Below are 17239 nucleotides of genomic sequence, written 5' to 3'. Positions count from 1 at the left end.
GACTCTCCCCTTTTTTCTTTTTGCCAGGTGGGCCATTACAGTAGAATGGCAAAAGGGTGTTGTGAATTGTAAATAGTCCTACAGGGACATCATGTAGCATTCGATCAGCAAAGGATTCCAGAATCTTGTCATTCAGAAATCCCAACGGAGCTTGGTGCAGTGGAAGCCACTCGATGGGTTGGCCTGGGTCTGTCCCACGAAGGAGTGGCATAAAGGGTGCGAGTTGTTCATTTGTTATTCCTGCAATATTGCAGATCCACTGTAAGTCTCCAACCGATTTCTGAGCATCGTTCAACGTCTTGACACTAGATGTCAGTATCAATATCTGTGGCCTAACAGTCACAATAGCTATAGTCCAACCTAGATACTTCCAGGGTGCCCAATCTTGGACTTTTTCGGGTGCTATGATGAGGCCCTTATAATTAAGCTGGGATTCCAAGCATTTAATAAGCATATCTGTGATAGGTTCCTTCTGACAAAGCAAGATGTCATCCATATAATGATAGATGAGGGTATCAGGGAGCTATTTACGAATAGGCTTAAGAGCTTGAGAAACAAAGAGTTGACTCATGGTAGGAGAATTCTTCATCCCTTGAGGGAGGACAACACATTAAAATCTTTCTGTTGGTTCAGCTTTGTTTATCAATGGCAAGGTGAAGGCAAAGCGAACGGTGTCTTCTGGTTGCAGCGGGATAGTAAAGAAACAGTCTTTCAAGTCGATTACCAATAAGTGCCAATCCTTTGGCAACATCGTTGGCAATGGCATACCTGGTTGCTGTACCTCCCATAGGCCACATCTGATGGTTTACCTTGCGACGATCACACAGGAGGCGTCACTTCCTGGAATCACACTTTTTAGGCGTCACTTTTTAGGGATCACAAAGATAGGTGTATTCCAAGGACTGGTCGAAGGTTGGATGTGTCCAGCTTGGAGTTGTTCCTTTACTATCTGATGTACGATTAGCAGCCGTTCCTCTGTTAATGGCCACTGCTCAACCCAAACAGGGTCGTTAGTCTTCCATTGTATTCGAGGGATTGCTCAGCAGCGGCCATTAAGATAAATTCGAAGATGGAGGAATGGTCAAAGTTGCTCCAACCTGGGATAACATATCACATCCAATCAGTCCTCCGAGATCTCCAGGTAGAGGCATAACATATGGTTTTATTGCAATGTCTTGCCCCTTGGACAATTTCAGCTGAATCACATGACATCTTTGTAATGGCACGATGCCACCACCAATGCCCTGTACTTGATCCAATATAGTGGTCAAAGGCCAATCTCAGGGCCACACTTGTGTGCTGATGATGGTGACATCGGCATCAGTGTCAAGCATCGCCCAGATCTTTATTTGCTTTTCTTGTTTGCTAACTGTTAGATCGATCATGGGTCGTTCATGCATCTGTTGTACCAGATTTACCATGGCATCTCCCGTGGACCCAAATCCATGGCTTCCTCTTTCTGGGGTGTTTTGAGACCTGTCCCATATGGTGCATTCTCTTTGATAAAGGATCAGCTGTGCGACCCTAGTCCCTTTTCTTATGATCAATGGCGGTGAAAGTGTATATGCAATAACCATGACTTCCCCTATGAAGTCGGCATCTATAACTCCTGGCAGGATAATTAGTCCTGCGAGTCCAGTTGAAGACCTCCTGATAAGCAGAGCACCTGTGGTGCTATTGGTGGAACATACTGGCCCCTTCACCCCAGTGGGAATTTTCTGGGCTATGTTAGTCATCAACGTCACATGTCTTGCTGCTGCCAAATCGATTCCCAGGCTGCCTCGGGTTGCTGGCGGGGACAACTGCTGGATGATACTAAAGGGCCCGCCACTTTTGTCATCACGCAGGGACCCTTCAAGCCTGGCTTTCCCGTTTTTTGCCAGTCTGCATAAATCACCAGCATGATTGCTTTTCTGAGAATGGTCACACCACACAGTTGCAGTACATGCCTTTCGAGAATGCCCCTTCCTGACGCATTTATAGCAATCTCCTAAACTGACCCTCCTGTCTGTTTGTGTTGGCATTCTTCCAATCTTTTGTACTGCCGTGGCTAGAAGGGAGGTGATGGGAGACATAGCAGCTGAAACAGCTTGCGCTATCATTTTTCCTTGCTGGGTACTTTGTGCTCTGCTTGCCACTTCTATCATATCAACTACCTCAGAAGATTTAGGGAGAGTGGCTAAGGTCGCTTTTGTCTTTGGATTGGCATTCTTGAAAGCAAGCAAATTGAACATGCTTTGCTTTCCAGCTTCGTCCGTTCCCGTTTGATTTGCTAACACTGCTGATAATCGGTCAACGAAATGAGTATACGGCTCTGTGAGTCCCTGCTTCACGTTAGTGAAGGTGGACGATGGATCTTCCCCTGGTAATGCATATTATGCTTGCCGAGCAGTGACTGCAGCCAGATGATGTAAGGCTATTGGATAATTCAACTCTTGGGCCATGTTAGAGTATGCCCCCTGTCCAGTAATCATCTCTGTGGTTATTCCTGCTAAAGGATCATTGGGAGCTCTTGGTCGTGCCACCTCTAGGGCAGCCTAAAGAGACCTTTCCCATAGGATTTGTTGCGATGGTGTGAGAAGAAGTCTGGCGATGTTACGACAATCTATGGGGGAATTAACATAAGCCGTATGTATCCAATATAATGCAGATCTCGCTTCCTCGGATTTTATTCCTCCCTTCTTTATCACCTTTTTTATTTGCTGTAGAATTTTCCAGTCACGCTGCTCGAAATTAGGTTGTGGGTTATTTGCATTAAATACAATCGGCAAAGCAAGGGAGCCTGCTGGCTGCGAATCCCCATCTAAGAGAGCATCTCGAATAACTCCAGACCACCTGTTACCGGTCCTTGGCCGACATAAAGGCTCGGCATATTGTGGGCACTGAAGGTGCCGAGGGTGTCATTGGCACACAAAGCTTATTAATCATCTCTCTAATTGAGGAGGCAGGGACAGCGGACACTGGACCTTCTGGATTTTTTATACGATCTTCTAACAAATGAAGGGACTTTTTCATTCTTTCCTGAAGAGTTTGCATCGTTGATTCTACCTGTTTTTGTAACTCTTTAAGTTCAGTGGAGTTACCTGGCATTTCCTCTACCACGCCATCTTCTTCCTCCTCTGACTCCTTGCTACTTTTTTCTGGCAACGCAAGGGTCTTGGGAGGGGAAGGGAGAGGTGGGTATAATTTAGCCCAACAGCTTGATCCACCCTGCACCTTATCAGTGCAGCTGGCTACTGTGGACACATGCGGTTCCTGTGTCATTGCACTTCCACCCTCTGATGGGTGAACATCGTGTGCCTCTGATGCAATGGGGTCGTCTAGGTCCTCAGACGCATTCCCCTTTTTTACAGCCAGATTTAAGAGCTTGCGGACGCTGGTACAAACTTTCCCAGACATTCCTTTCATTGGGTAATTCTGGCCCAGCCCAAAGAAAGCACTCACGTGACTCGTCGTGGTAGGATGAGTTTCAGCCGGGGAATTGGGGGGGCTATGGTGAGCACAGCGGCAGCGGCAACTTTTGACTCCACCGTCAGCGCTTGTAAAGTATGAATGACAGTCTGCCAAGTTTCCCCACAGCCCCCAAAAGGCTCTTAGCCCTTTTTCATGATCGTGCAGTCCCATAATTCATCCCCCACGTTGTGCCATGCAGCCCAGTCAAAAAGATGAGAAGGATTTGCAAGAAATCCTTTCTCCCTAGCCCATTGAACGAGCTTCACTAACATCTTTTTGGTAACTGCTTCACCTCACTTAGCGAGAATACCTAATAGCAGTTTTTGCGCTGCAGCATAATCAGATTCCATGTCTGCAAGCAAGAAAAGCAGAAGGAAGGTAGCGACTCAGTCCGCAGTCACTGACTCGTGGCCGATATCTCTGCCGGCTCCCCATAGCCTTCGCTCCAAAACCCGAAGCTAACCGCTCAGCTTTTTGCTAGGGGTTCAGCTTTTCGCTAGGGTTCAGCTTTTCGCTAGGGTTCAGCTTTTTGCTAGGGTTCAGCTTTTTGCTAGGGGTTTCAGCTTTTTGCTAGGGTTCAGCTTTTCGCTAGGGGTTTCAGCTTTTCACTAGGGTTCAGCTTTTCGCTAGGGGTTCAGCTTTTTGCTAGGGGGTTCAGCTTTTCACTAGGGCTCCTGCTTTTAACCCTTACCGCTTTTCACTAGGGTCCGGCATCGAAGATTCACCCTTTCCGCTTTTCGCTATGGTCTCTGCTTTTACCCCTTTCCGCTTTTCGCTAGGATTCGGCACCTTACCACTTTTCACTAGGGTCCAGTGTCGAAGATTCACCCTTACCGCTTTTCGCTAGGGTTTGTCGTCAAAGATTCACCTTTTCCACTTTTCGCTAGGGTCTACCTTTTGGGTGCCACTTGTTGGAGGAGGGGAGCCCCGGAGTCAATGAATGAGTCCTCCTAGAGGTGTGAATCATTGCTCCTTTATTGTAACCTCTGAGGGTCTATTTATACAGATAATCAGAGTGCATGTTTCCATGGAATCAGAATATTTACAACATATCCTAATCGTAAAGTCGCACCGTTGAATACTCCTTTTGGACTCTTAAATCATGCTCTCAATTGTGTTGGGCTAAAATCCCCTTTATGGTTGTCTGCACTAGGACCCAGCAGTTGCTGATCTAAGAAGGGGCACTGGAATGCAGTGTTCTTCATAAATTGTTACTCCCCTAGAGAGATAAGGACTCCCAAGCTGAAAGAAAAAAACCTTCATATTCAAAAAGAAATCAGCAGAAAGGGGGGGGGGGGGGGGGGAAGAAGGTGGGGGGGGAACTCACACACAGCCACAGGGCTGGGGTTTTTTCCCATTTTCTTTTTCTATTTTCTATGTTCTTTTTTGTATTTTTCTATGTTCTGTTTTTCCTTTTCAATTTTCTTTTCTGTTTTTTACTTCTGTATTTTCTATTTTCTTTCTTTTTTTTCTATTTTTGGTTTGGGTTTTTTTTTGTTTGGTTGGTTGTTTTCCATTTTCTTTTCTCTCTCTCCTTTCTTTTTTTCTAAATATTTTAAAATTTTGTCCTCTGTAGCCTTTCACTTTAAAGGTCCCAGGTAAATTTACCAGTTTGCCAGCTTAATGGACGTTTGAGATTGAAAGGTCTCAGAGTTGCATTTTTAAGATTAATCAAAACAAACTGATGTGCGAAAACAGACAAGGGGGGCTGGGAACATTCGTTAGAGCTTGGCGTTGTTCGCCTTGAAGACCTTGGAAGTTGATAATGAAGGAGCCAGCTAGCAGAAGTTTACTGATAAGTAGGCATTGGAATGCAGAAAGCTGGCTGCATTTGGTTCAGGAGTTTGAAAACAGCCAGAGGAGACTGAGTCTGCGCAAAGTTCAAAAACAAATATATTCATCCTGATGAAGACTTCCTACTTCATCCCTAAGACCCTGGCCCATGACCACCAGGAGGCACTACACAGGCACAAGACTGGAATGAACTTTCCAGATCTAATTATAATATGAAGCAGGGATAGGGTATGAATATGTAGTAGGTGCTTATACCTATGCATGTCTTCACACTATAAGTAGCTGCTTGTTAAGCTATACGGTGTCCAAGCTAGGAGGAGAATCCCCTTGCACCCCAGCACTGGAAATAAACTTACCTGCTTTATAACTCATTTTGGGTTATAGGATTTGATTCCGCAAAACAATTTGGCACCCCAGATGGGACAACCCTCTCTGCCCGGCTGCAGGATGGATGGGGAGTGGGACATTCTAAGGTGCTCCACGGTAAGCTATTTCTCTGGAGAATCTCCCATCTCTACCCGATTGCTGTGGGAGGAGAGACAGCTTATCAGCAGGCGGATCAGGTATGTGGTTTATGTATGATAATTTGGATCTACCTGCAGGAAAAAGAGGGGATGAGTCTGTAAGTCATGTATGGGACGCCTCACGTGACGATGAAGGGCTAGGTTCATTTTTCCGAGACCCCGTAAGGCCGTGAGGGGGGATATGAATCCCCTACTTGCTCCCAGTGAGGAGGTGGCACTGCCCGCCCCTGGGTAAAATAGCGAATTCACGGCTGTGGTCTGGGTGCTCCCTGCTGTGATGGCAAAGCACCAGGTGAAATATAATCCCAAGATTCTCATAAATTGGAGAACGTTGAGTGAGGGATTATGGTATAATCCCAAGATTCTCGTAAGGTGGAGAACGTTGAGTGAGGGGTTATGGTGTTATATATGGTATTATAGATAATATTATAGTATATACTATTATGAATTGGGTACTCCTTGCTGAGGAAGCAGGAGTGCTGCATATGAGATAGCTATCATCTGCTACACCTGTTGCAAATCTTCAGTATCGGTACCGTGTATATTTTAACATCGTTAAGAGCTCATTTTAAACTTCTCATATGTTGTGGAGTGTTTGTATGTGAGTGCATGGGTGCATGAGATGTGCAATTGAGCGCAAAGCGAGTGCGAAGTTCCAATCCACAGTTCTGCTCTCCTGCGAAGGGAGCAGCCAGAGACGAACGAAGCAAGTGATCACTGCTATACTTTGTGTGTTTTATGTCATAAGTATACTCTGTGAATTGTTTGACGTATAACAGAGTACCAGTGGAACTGAAAGGGATAGCTTACCAGGGGATGTTCTTCCTCCATAGACAGCAGCCAGAGGTGGACGGAGCTCAAAATGTTGAAAGACTTGCAAATTGTTTAGAAGCCCTGTTTGTCTTGATCCTAGGAATGCACCTATGAAGCCTTTTAATTCCAAACGTCCATTGAGCCGGCAAATGGATATATTTACCTCAGACCTTTGGAATGGAAGGCTGCAAAGGATGAAATTTTAAAATACCTAGTGTAGAAGAAGAAAAAAAAAGGACAAAAAACAGGGAGAAGAGGAGAAGCGGCTAAGACTGCTCCTCCCTTTTCCCCCCTTCCTAGTATGCGAGTTATGGGAGTTAGGTGCTGTGTGTGTGAGTTAACCCTTACCCTCCTGGAATGTGAGTTAAGTGTTCTGTGTGATAGAAAAGAATAATTTGAAAGTGTAAAAGCAAAAGTTTTGCATAGATGGGGAGCCAGAATTCTGTAGGCTGTGGGAATGGATCAGATTTGGTGTTCGGACTATCATAAAGTTTTATTGTGCTATTCAGCTAGGTTGGGATCACTCTATTGTCCTGAGTGTCTGTAACCTGTAGATGGGAATTGTTGTTGTTGCTAGTCTTGTGGGAAGACCCTGAGAACTTAGAGACAGGACATTTGTAAGTGTTTAAATGGTTTGTGGAAGTTGGAGAAAGGTAGAGTCGGAAGGTAGTATAATGGGGGCAAAACCAAGCAAGAATTTCCTCAGGTAAGCCCATTAGGATGCATATTACTGGAAGGAATTGGCAGGGGAGCCAGAGGCTCCATGAGTTAGAAGAGGATTTCAGTACCGTTTTGCAACTAATGTTGTTTTTAAGGAGAGAGGGAAAGTGGAATGAAGTGTTTTTCACCCTCCAAAACCATCCAGAGTGGCAAAGGGATGGTGGGATTTTGTCGCTGCAGGACCCTATGGGTACTTACCTTTGAGCGGGAAAATAACAATTTAAAGGTAAACTGAGGCAGTGTTGTGTGTGATGTGCAGTATTGAGCAAGGGTGCACTAGAATAAATAAAAATCACTGGAGAGCAGAACAGAACAAGATTTATCTGATTTGCTTAAGCCTCCCCCTCAATCACAGGAATGGGATGTGGGCTCAGACGGGTCCCCCCCCGAATATCCCGGTATCTTCCTGAGTCAGGGAAAGGTCTGCTTTGACAGTTTTACAGGCACCTCTCTGGGAAGAACAAGACAAAAAAAGAAAAAAAAAACCAAACAAACAAAAAAACCCAAAACCCAACCCAAACCAAAACTGATTGTAAAACTGTAGGGGATTTGGAAAGAGTATTTCCCACCCAAGACCCAACATGGGATCCAGACAGATCTAAACATGTAGAAAAATTACAGGTATATTGGGAGTGAATCTCGAAGGGAATGAAAAGGGTCATTCCCAAACAAGTAAACAAGGTCCCTCTAAATGACCATCTGAATTCCTAAATCGACTGAGGGATATAATGTGCTGCAACACACTGCTGGATCCTGTATCAAGGGTAGGAATACAACAACTAGGTTTTGGTTTTGGGCCAGTCTAAAAGAGGAATAGTGGCTCATGTGAAGGAAGACTGACGGGGATGTGGGGAATCCACCCTAGCGGATCCACTAGTTATAATGAAGCCAGGGAAAGAGGAGAAGAAAGCAGAATTTTAGTTGACACAGAGGCAACGTATTCAGTTTTGAACTAAGCTTTGATGTCCCTAGGAAATGACTACATCATGGTAAAAGGGGCAACTGGCCAAAGTGAAAAGGTGTATTTTTGTGAACTTCTAAGATATAAACTGGTAATACAATGGGGCATCTGCAGATTCTTATATATGCCCAACTCCCCAAAGGCACTTTTGGGGAGAGATTAATTAGAACAATTGTGTGCAATAATCAAATTTGAAAAGGGAGAGATTACTCTGGAGGTAAATGACCAGCAGTATATGCAAATAATGGGTTTATCCTTAGTCAGTGTTCCCACAGAAGGAAATATCAGAGAAGAAATTACAAACCAGGTATATCCTGAGGTATGGGTCACTGATGTGCCTGGGACTTAGGGACTATAAATAAAATAACCATAACCTTTACCCGGTAGTGGCAAATCCATATACCCTGTTAACTGTATTAATACCTGAACTAACCTGGCTTACTGTTTTAGACCTGAAGGATGCCTACTTTTGTCTCCCTCTCCATGAAGTCACTTGGAAAATATTTCCATTTGAATGGAAAACACTGAAAGAGAGTGCGGAACTCAACTCACCTGGATATTTGGTAATCAACTTGCAAAGAGGATCTTGAGGCCTGGAAGCCCTACCTGAGGAAGGGAGACTGTTACAGTATGTAGATAATACCCTGATTGCCACCAAGACAATGCTTGCATGACCTGAACACTGTTAAACTTTCTGGGGTTCCAGGGATACCGGGTATCTAAAAGAAGGCCCAAATAATGCAATCTACCTGGGCTATGAAATCACTCCTGGACAAAGACCTTTGGGACAGGCCTGAAAAGAGGCAATATACCAAACTCTGTGACTGTAAACAGTGAAGGAGTTACGAACTTTCTTGGGGATGACTGGGTGGTGTCAGCTATGGATCTATAACTATGGACTGCTTGTTAAACCCCTGTATGCACTAACCACTGCCAAACAGAAATACCTCCAACAGAGCAAAGAGGCTATGCAAGCTTTTGAACAGCTGAAGAAAGCCCTGATGTCGGCCCCGGCCTTAGGACTTCAAGATGTGAGTAAGCCATTTTTCCTTTTCTCTCATGAGAAGCAAGGGATTGCCCTAGGGCCTGGCTGTTTACGAGCAGTTGCGGCCGTCGTGCCATATATCCAGGAGGCACGAAGATTTACCCTGGGCCAGAAAATGACTGTTAGTGTCTGGAAGCAAGAGGTGGGCAGGGACTTTCTCCACAAAGATTCCTAAAATACCAAGCTATAATGGTGGAACATGATGGTATGCGAATTGTGGTTACTAACATCATCAACCCAGCTTCATTTCTCAGTGAAAATACGGGAGAACCAGTGCACCAGGACTGCTTAGAGACCACTGAGGCCATATACTTGAGCCATTTGGACCTGAAGGACAGTTCCATGGAAGATGCTGAGGGCTGGTTCATGGATGGAAACAGCTATGTCTTAAGCAATAAAAAGACATACCAGTGCAAAAACATCAAGCATGCAGAGGGATCCTGAGACTGCTGGAAGCAGTCCAGCTACCTGAGAAAGTGACAGTCATGCACATCAAGGCACACCAGAAAGTGAATTCAGAATTGGGGAGGGGAAATGAGCTGGCGGACAGAGAGGCAAAAGTGGCAGCCAAAGGTGAGGTAAAAACAAAAGGGGCTTTGATCCCTGACAGGCGAATCTCTGTAGAAGGTAAGCCAGAATATACCAAGGAAGATCAGATAATCATAAACTTGCCATAGACCTGGAAGGGTCATATAATAAAGAAGGGTGGCTCCTCACTCCACAAGGGAAACTAATCATTCCCCCTTATTTAATATGGCCTTTGATGAGGGAAGAACACAGGAAGAGACATAGCGGGGCAGAAGCTTTATATAAACACCTAATTAAAGGGATTGCAGCTAGAAATTTATACACCATTGTGAGACAAGTGGCTCAGCAGTGTGACCTTTGCCTCCACACTAATCCCAAAACTATCCCAAAACAGGAATGGGCCAAATTGGAAGAGGCAACAGGCCTGGGCAACAATGGCAGATTGATTTTTTGGAACTCCCAAGACAGGGAGGATGTCGATACTGATACCTTTTCAGGTTGGCTGGAGGCATTCCCTACTAGAACAGGGGGATAAGCAGAACATTAATACAGGAGACAATACCGCACTTTGGGGATCCAGTAACTATGTCTCCTGATAGGAGACCACATTTTATGGTTAATAGGACTATCCATAAAAAGGCATCCCAAATTACTGTCTCAACTATGCCTACAGATAAGAATACAAAGACTTGTATTTCCAATGAATTAGACTGTTGGCATAATTTTACATTAGTACAGACCGTTAAGGTGGTTTGTCTCTGGGCCTGTGATGCCATTTGGCTCTCATTCAAATTTAAATTAAATACTATAGCTAAGCCTGTTACAACCCAGAATTTATGAAATTAGTCCATATATAATCAGGAATACAGGCCAACAACAAATGCTGTTCAACCCAGAATGGCCTCTTAAAGGTGTTGAACTGCTAATGCAAACTGATATTTCTGAAATTCAACCAGCATGCTCTCATTTCCTAAAAACATCCTTTGAGGGCTGGACAGCCTGGCTGTGAAAACAAGTGCCCTTCAGGGGTAGAACACAAAGGGGCCTAAGCAGAGTGTTAGAGACAGAATTGGAGGTCCTAAATGGAATTGACTCAGAAATACTAATGAATAAATTGACAACAAGAATTCATTTGGAAAATAATGCAATCGATTCTCAAGACATCTGCCTCGACACTGAGAAAAGCATCTGTCCCTTTGAGGTCCATCCAGATGCTAATCAGAGTACTGTACTTGTATATATCATAGAATCATAAAATCACCAGGTTGGAAAGGACCCACTGGATCATCGAGTCCAACCATTCCTAACACTCCCTTAAACCATGTCCCTAAGCACTTCATCCACCCGTTCCTTAAACACCTCCAGGGAAAGCTACTCAACCACCTCTCTGGGCAGCCTGTTCCAGTGCCCAATGACTCTTACTGTGAAGAATTTTTTTCTGATATCCAGCCTGAGCCTCACCTGGCAGAGCTTCAGGCCATTCCCTCTTGTCCTGTCCTCAGTCATTTGGGAGAAGAGCCCATCTCCCTCCTCTCCACAACCTCCTTTCAGGTAGTGTAGAGAGTAATAAGGTCTCCCCTCAGCCTCCTCTTCTCCAGGCTAAACAACCCCAGCTCTCTCAGCCACTCCTCATAAGACTTGTTCTCCAGCCCCCTCGCCAGCTTCGTTGCTCTTCTCTGGACACGCTCCAGAGCCTCAACATCCTTCTTGTGGTGAGGGGCCCAGAACTGAACACAGTACTCAAGGTGCGGTCTCACCAGTGCTGAGTACAGAGGGAGAATAACCTCCCTGGACCTGCTGGGCCAGGGTTGCATGTTTGAGAATTGCTTGCACCTCTATAGCAATAGATGAGATAATTATGGATAGTAAGAATCACTCTTCTAATCACAATTTCTAATTTCTGTATTTGTAATTTTGTTAAGATTGTTGGGTGTGAGTTTTTCTTATTTAGCACCAGTCGTATCCCATCAGCTGATAAAGTCCAATTATACAATATTTCACAAATTATCACCTATACCTATTGGAATGAATCTTACATTGGTAAAATAATGAAGCAGTTAATGAAATATCAGGACTTGATTATAATTCTGGACAAGGTCCAGGAAAGTGGGAAAAGACCCTGATAACAGTCCACCACAACACAGAGGAAAGAAAGGGGGTCCTAAAAAGGGTAAAAGAAATTGGAGGGACGTGCTGTTTGGATGGTCCCCTACCGCGACTGGCATTCTAAATAAGTTGTGTCACCCTATTATTAACCTTCTGATGCTAGTTTTAGTTAGTTTTGTTTCCTCTGCTGTTATTTATTTGGAATTCGAGAATGCTACAACGACTAACAATTTTGACTTCCATGGCTAGTGCCCATGAGAATGCATTAAAAGGGTAATTTTCCAACAAAATATCATCCAATTCCCTTTCAAGAAACAGATTATACATTTGGCAAATGAATTTGCCCATGTTAAAAGACAGGGGGGAATTTAAAAACAACCAGAAGAGACTGTGCCTGTACGCAGTTCAAGGAAAAAACTTTTTTCATCCGAGGAATACTTCTTACTTCATCCCTAAGACCCTGGCCCACGACCACCAGGAGGCACTATGCAGGTGCAAGACTGGAGCAAACCTTCCAGAACTAATTATAATACGAAGCGGGGAAAGTTATGACTATGTAGTAGGTGCTTATAACTATGCATGCCTTTACAGTGTAAGTAGCTGCTTGTTAAGTTATACGATGTGCAAGCTAGGTGGAAAACCCCCTTGTACCCCAGCGGTGGAAATAAACATACCTGCTTTTTAACTCATTTTGGGTTAAAGGGTTTGATTCCGCAAAACAAGGCTTGCCCTTAATTCTTACCCATAAGCTCTCAACTTGTTCCTTGGCCACCTCTAGGTTGAGCACGATCCATTCCAGTTGCTCCCTCACATTAAGAGCAACTCCACCACCTTGCCTTGCTGGCATGTCTTTTCTGAAAAGCACATAGCCATCCATGACAGCATTCCAGTCATGCGAGCTATCCCACCATGTCACTGTGATCACAATGAGGTTTTAGCCCTGCAACTGCACACAGATCTCTGGGTCTTCCTGTTTCTTCCCCATGCTGCATGTGTTGGTGTACAAACATTTCAGAGCAGTACTTGAGCATGCAGGTTTCCCAGGAGGGTTGGAGGATGGTTTGCATTGTTTCTTGTGGAAGGTAGATAAGGAATGTGTGTCACTTCCCTGGTTGGCCTGTCTCATTTCCCAGTTGGATGTGATGGCATGAGCATTGCCATTTTGGACTCTACCTCCTAAGTCCTTCATTGTACAGCGTACTTCACCAAATTGACCAGTCTACTGCCAAAGATTCCCTGGCCCTTTCTAGACAAGTGAATTCCATCCCTCCATAACAGGCTATAATAATTGAAGAATGTCTCATTCGTATAAAAGCCAAAACTCTCCTGACAGCACCAGCCACGTAACCAAGAGTGCATTTATATGCCTATTTCTGGCTGCCTCCTTCCCGCCAACTGGTAGAATAGAGGGAAAAAATAACTTGGGCACCTATATCTTTCACTCAGATCCCCAAGGCTTTATAGACTGCATTCACAAGGAAGATATTGCTAAACTGGAGCAAGTTCAGTGGAAGTTACCAAGCTGGTCAGGGAGGCGGAGCACTTGCCTTATGAGCTGATGACAAGGGAACTAAGGCTTATCACTTAGTGTGATTGACCAGTGTGACTTGTCATTGCCTCAGTTATCATGCCAGTCATGGGTTTGTGTCTCTTTATTTTCTTGTTTGTGGCTTCCTCCATGCCTTATTCCTTTTTTCATTGAACAGGTCCTTGACCAGATACCCCCAAAGAAGCAGATGGTCTCTCCTTCCACATACTCTTGCAGTTTTCATTAGCTTCCTTTTTTTTTTTTTTTTTCCAAACAAAAAACAAACCTGTCAGCAAAACAGTTCTTCATTTCCCTCCTGTTCCCTATCAGAAATCAGTAATTTAAAAGTCAGGAAACACCATGTGCTGAAACCAACACGTTAGCATTTTGCCATTTATTTCCTTCTGCCAAACTCTGAAAAATTCCTTTGTATAAATTAAACAATGAAAAGATGTTATTTTGAATTCTATATCATTACAGTCAACATAACAATGCATCTAAAAATTGTGTGTCCACAATATAGCAGGTATACATTTTTAGGAAATGGAAAAAAAAGAAATTCTAGGCTTGTTAAAAGGATAATGGTCCGTATTTTTATTAACAGGTTAGCAAATCAAAATGGATTACAATATTTACATGTTATTTGAAAAATAAAGTAGTGATAAAAGCATGTAACAATTATTTATTTTTTAAAATTTTTGGTAGTTATTACAAACACTCAGTCCAGGTATGAAATTTTTAAAAGACATTTGAAATGAGACCAATTGAAAAACAAATACAGGCACAAAATTTATACTTTTCCCTCCAGTGCATTTTCTACATGATGCTCCCTCCTTGAAAACCAGCACACACTCCTCCAAAACAAAAAAAATCCAGCAAAACCACAAGTGACAAATCTTTAACAGCAAAACACCATGCTTCTCAAATAGCACCAATTCAACAAATGCAATTTATTTGAAGCTGTCTAGGGCAACATTTCCTCAGTAACTTCTTTACTGCCCCCCAACAAAAAAAAAAAACAACCCAAGACAAAGACACGTGCATTTCTAAAACTAGTTTTTTAGTCAAGTATTTCCTACTTTTTTGGAAAGAAAGTCTTTGTTCAAAATCCAAACATACCATGGGTACCAGATCCTGTATTCCTTATTCAGGCAAAATTTCTGTTGAGTAGGATTTCCACCAAAGAAAAAGTGCAGGATCAGCCACAAGGTAAGTAGATTCCTATTCAGTCTATACTGGTCCCCTCATGCTAAAAGCTAAGGAGTAGGGGGAAAAATTAGCAACTCCCATCTTGGATCACCTAGATCTCCAGACTCAATGTAGTATTTAACTATTTATCTTGTGCTTGCAAAAATATGCAAGAACTGACATCATACTCTCCCACTATACCAAAACAAAAAAAAAAAGCACACCCACTCACCCCACAGACCTGGGTGGTGGGGTAGGGGGAAGAGATGATGACATCAATCTTGACAGAAAGTACTAGTGCGAGATGAATAGATGCTCATTTGAAAACTGCTAGAATAATTATGAGGACCGATGTGTTTGGCCCATAAGATGCATTGCTGTGCTGTTAGTTTGGTTTTTCAGTTTAAAAAAAAAACAACCAACCTTTAAGTTTTAAAAATTATAAACACTCACATAACAAGTTTTATATTCACAAGAATTCCTTTCCCTGTCCCCTTCCCCTTTGGAAAAATATAACACCACCACTAATTTTGCATGAGAAAGTTAATTGTGTCATTTTTGCAACAGTTTAAGCTGATAGGAAATAAACATATGGGAAACAAAACCACACAATCAGTCATATTAAACCTATCATCAAATACTAAAATTATAGTTGAATGCTAACAAACAGCTTACCTGGAATAAAGGATGGCAATTCATAAACCATTATCTAGAAACTAAAGACACTCTCTCCATTTTTTTTTTTTTTTATTTACTAAAATAATTTAAAAAAATCACAGTATTTTAGGAAATAAAATCCACAGTGGGATTTTAAGCACAATTTGTTTTCCTTTCTTTATTTCTTCCTCCTTTCATAACCTTGCCCAGTAGTCTTTCTAATTATGATAACAACAGGTAGTACTAACAAATGCAGAGATGTCCCTTTGTTAATTTTGAGGTATAAGGAAACTGCTTTAACCTCTTTTAAGCAAAGAAATTTCTGGCTTGTTTTTGTTTTCTTTTCTAAAGCAGTTGCATTGTCTGGAAAATCATAATATACTGAAATTAGAAAAATGCTCCAAAATTTGTGTATTGAAAAGTTACATCACCCCTCAACCATGCTCATTATGCTTCTGTTTGCACGCAATACAAGTCTCAACTGCAAAGTACATTGTGTAATGTATAGACACAGGGAACTGTGTCATTAGTCCAATATGAATGTAACTTCCCATTGTCAAGATCCAGAAGAAAAGATGCAGTGATATAATGGAACCACTTATTCCATCATTTAAATAACTTAATATACATACACTCACATAGGTACCAGTGCTTTGAAAATAGATCATTCATTCCTAAAAGCAGCTTTGTTTCTTCCTTCTGCCCACCTCTTCCTGTTCAAGTAAGTTGATTAAAATCACATCAATTTTTTATTTGTTTTTGGCCTCTGAGGTCTCTTGGAGAATTTTGTCAGCAGCTACAACACTGACTGTAGTTTCACTGTGATGGGACGAGTCCACCATTTTCTCAGTGCTTTCCTTTTCTTCTACTGTCAGTGCATTAACAGTCTTTTCTGTGGTCTCCTTCAGTTTGCTGTCCTCTCTGCTCCCTTGTTTACTTTCATTCAGAGCCCTGAAAACCCAAGCAGCAGAAAATGGAAACCTTTACAATCCAAACATGCTTTGGATACAAGGAAATAGGAAGAGTACATCTCCAAAACAGTTAACAAACATTAAAGTTTGCAACATTTCAAATACTTTTATTTAAACAGACAAGAAATAAAATTTTCTCTTATAACTTATCCCTCCCTAGCCTAGCTACAATATTACATTCAAATGTCTTGCCAGTAATTCTGACTAAGATTTCCTCTTTGATGAAGCCCTAACCAGCAAAGACATCTGTTCTATTGAACAGATCTTTGTCAAGAGAAGGAAAATGAATGGTCCAGAGATGCCTATTATTGCACAGCATGGACTGATATTTAGGAGTGTGAAAGGAAAATATCTTTACTATTAACTTCACTGTGTGCTTTTTGGGGATTACTCATTGAGATTTATTTTTTTTTCCTTCACTTGAAGCCGTTAACACTTCTCTGTACATAACTCTTTGCACTGGAACTCCAAGTTTAGTTGCAAGCATGCTAAAGAGAAATAATAAAGAGGAAAAAGCCCAAAGAAACCCAGGTTCCATATAATTTGCTGCCATTTCCATGCTACTCTACTGGAAAGTAAATATCAACAGACTCAAGTAATGTTAATTTTGGACCAACAAACCTTGAAACGAAATTTAAACTTTAGGATCATAGTAAAGAAAATTTATGTGCTACATTTAGATTTGATAACAATAGATTTTAACTCCCAAATAGAGGGATTTTCTGGACCGATCGACATTCTGTAAATCCTTGGCCATCTGTAGATAAAAGTTTCTGTTGGTTTGAGGTCTGATGTAAACCTGAAACTGGAAGGGTGTTTGGACATATGGAGATATTCAGGTACTGGTTTAAAAACAATAGTTACCTTGGATTTCTGGGTTCCTGGGTCAAACAGGATGCATCTGATTGAGTAAATACATTTGATAATTGCATCCAACAATGTTTGTGTTAG

The 17239-nt window shown here is 42.4% G+C and overlaps 1 protein-coding gene across 1 annotated transcript in view; it reads right to left on the bottom strand.

Annotated features, from left to right (window-relative positions):
- Positions 1 to 16066: 16066 nt before the first annotated feature.
- The window catches only part of LOC128850274 (zinc finger protein 462-like), a 79051-nt gene continuing 77878 nt past the window's right edge, over positions 16067 to 17239 (bottom strand). Inside the window, exon 11 of the mRNA XM_054053291.1 lies at positions 16067 to 16268. Coding sequence (XP_053909266.1) covers positions 16067 to 16268 — 202 coding nt within the window. The remainder of the gene's footprint in view (positions 16269 to 17239) is intronic.

This window comes from Cuculus canorus, chromosome W, assembly GCF_017976375.1.
Source record: "Cuculus canorus isolate bCucCan1 chromosome W, bCucCan1.pri, whole genome shotgun sequence".
In the NCBI taxonomy this organism is placed as follows: domain Eukaryota; kingdom Metazoa; phylum Chordata; class Aves; order Cuculiformes; family Cuculidae; genus Cuculus; species Cuculus canorus.
This window is presented reverse-complemented; position numbering and strand designations above follow the sequence as displayed.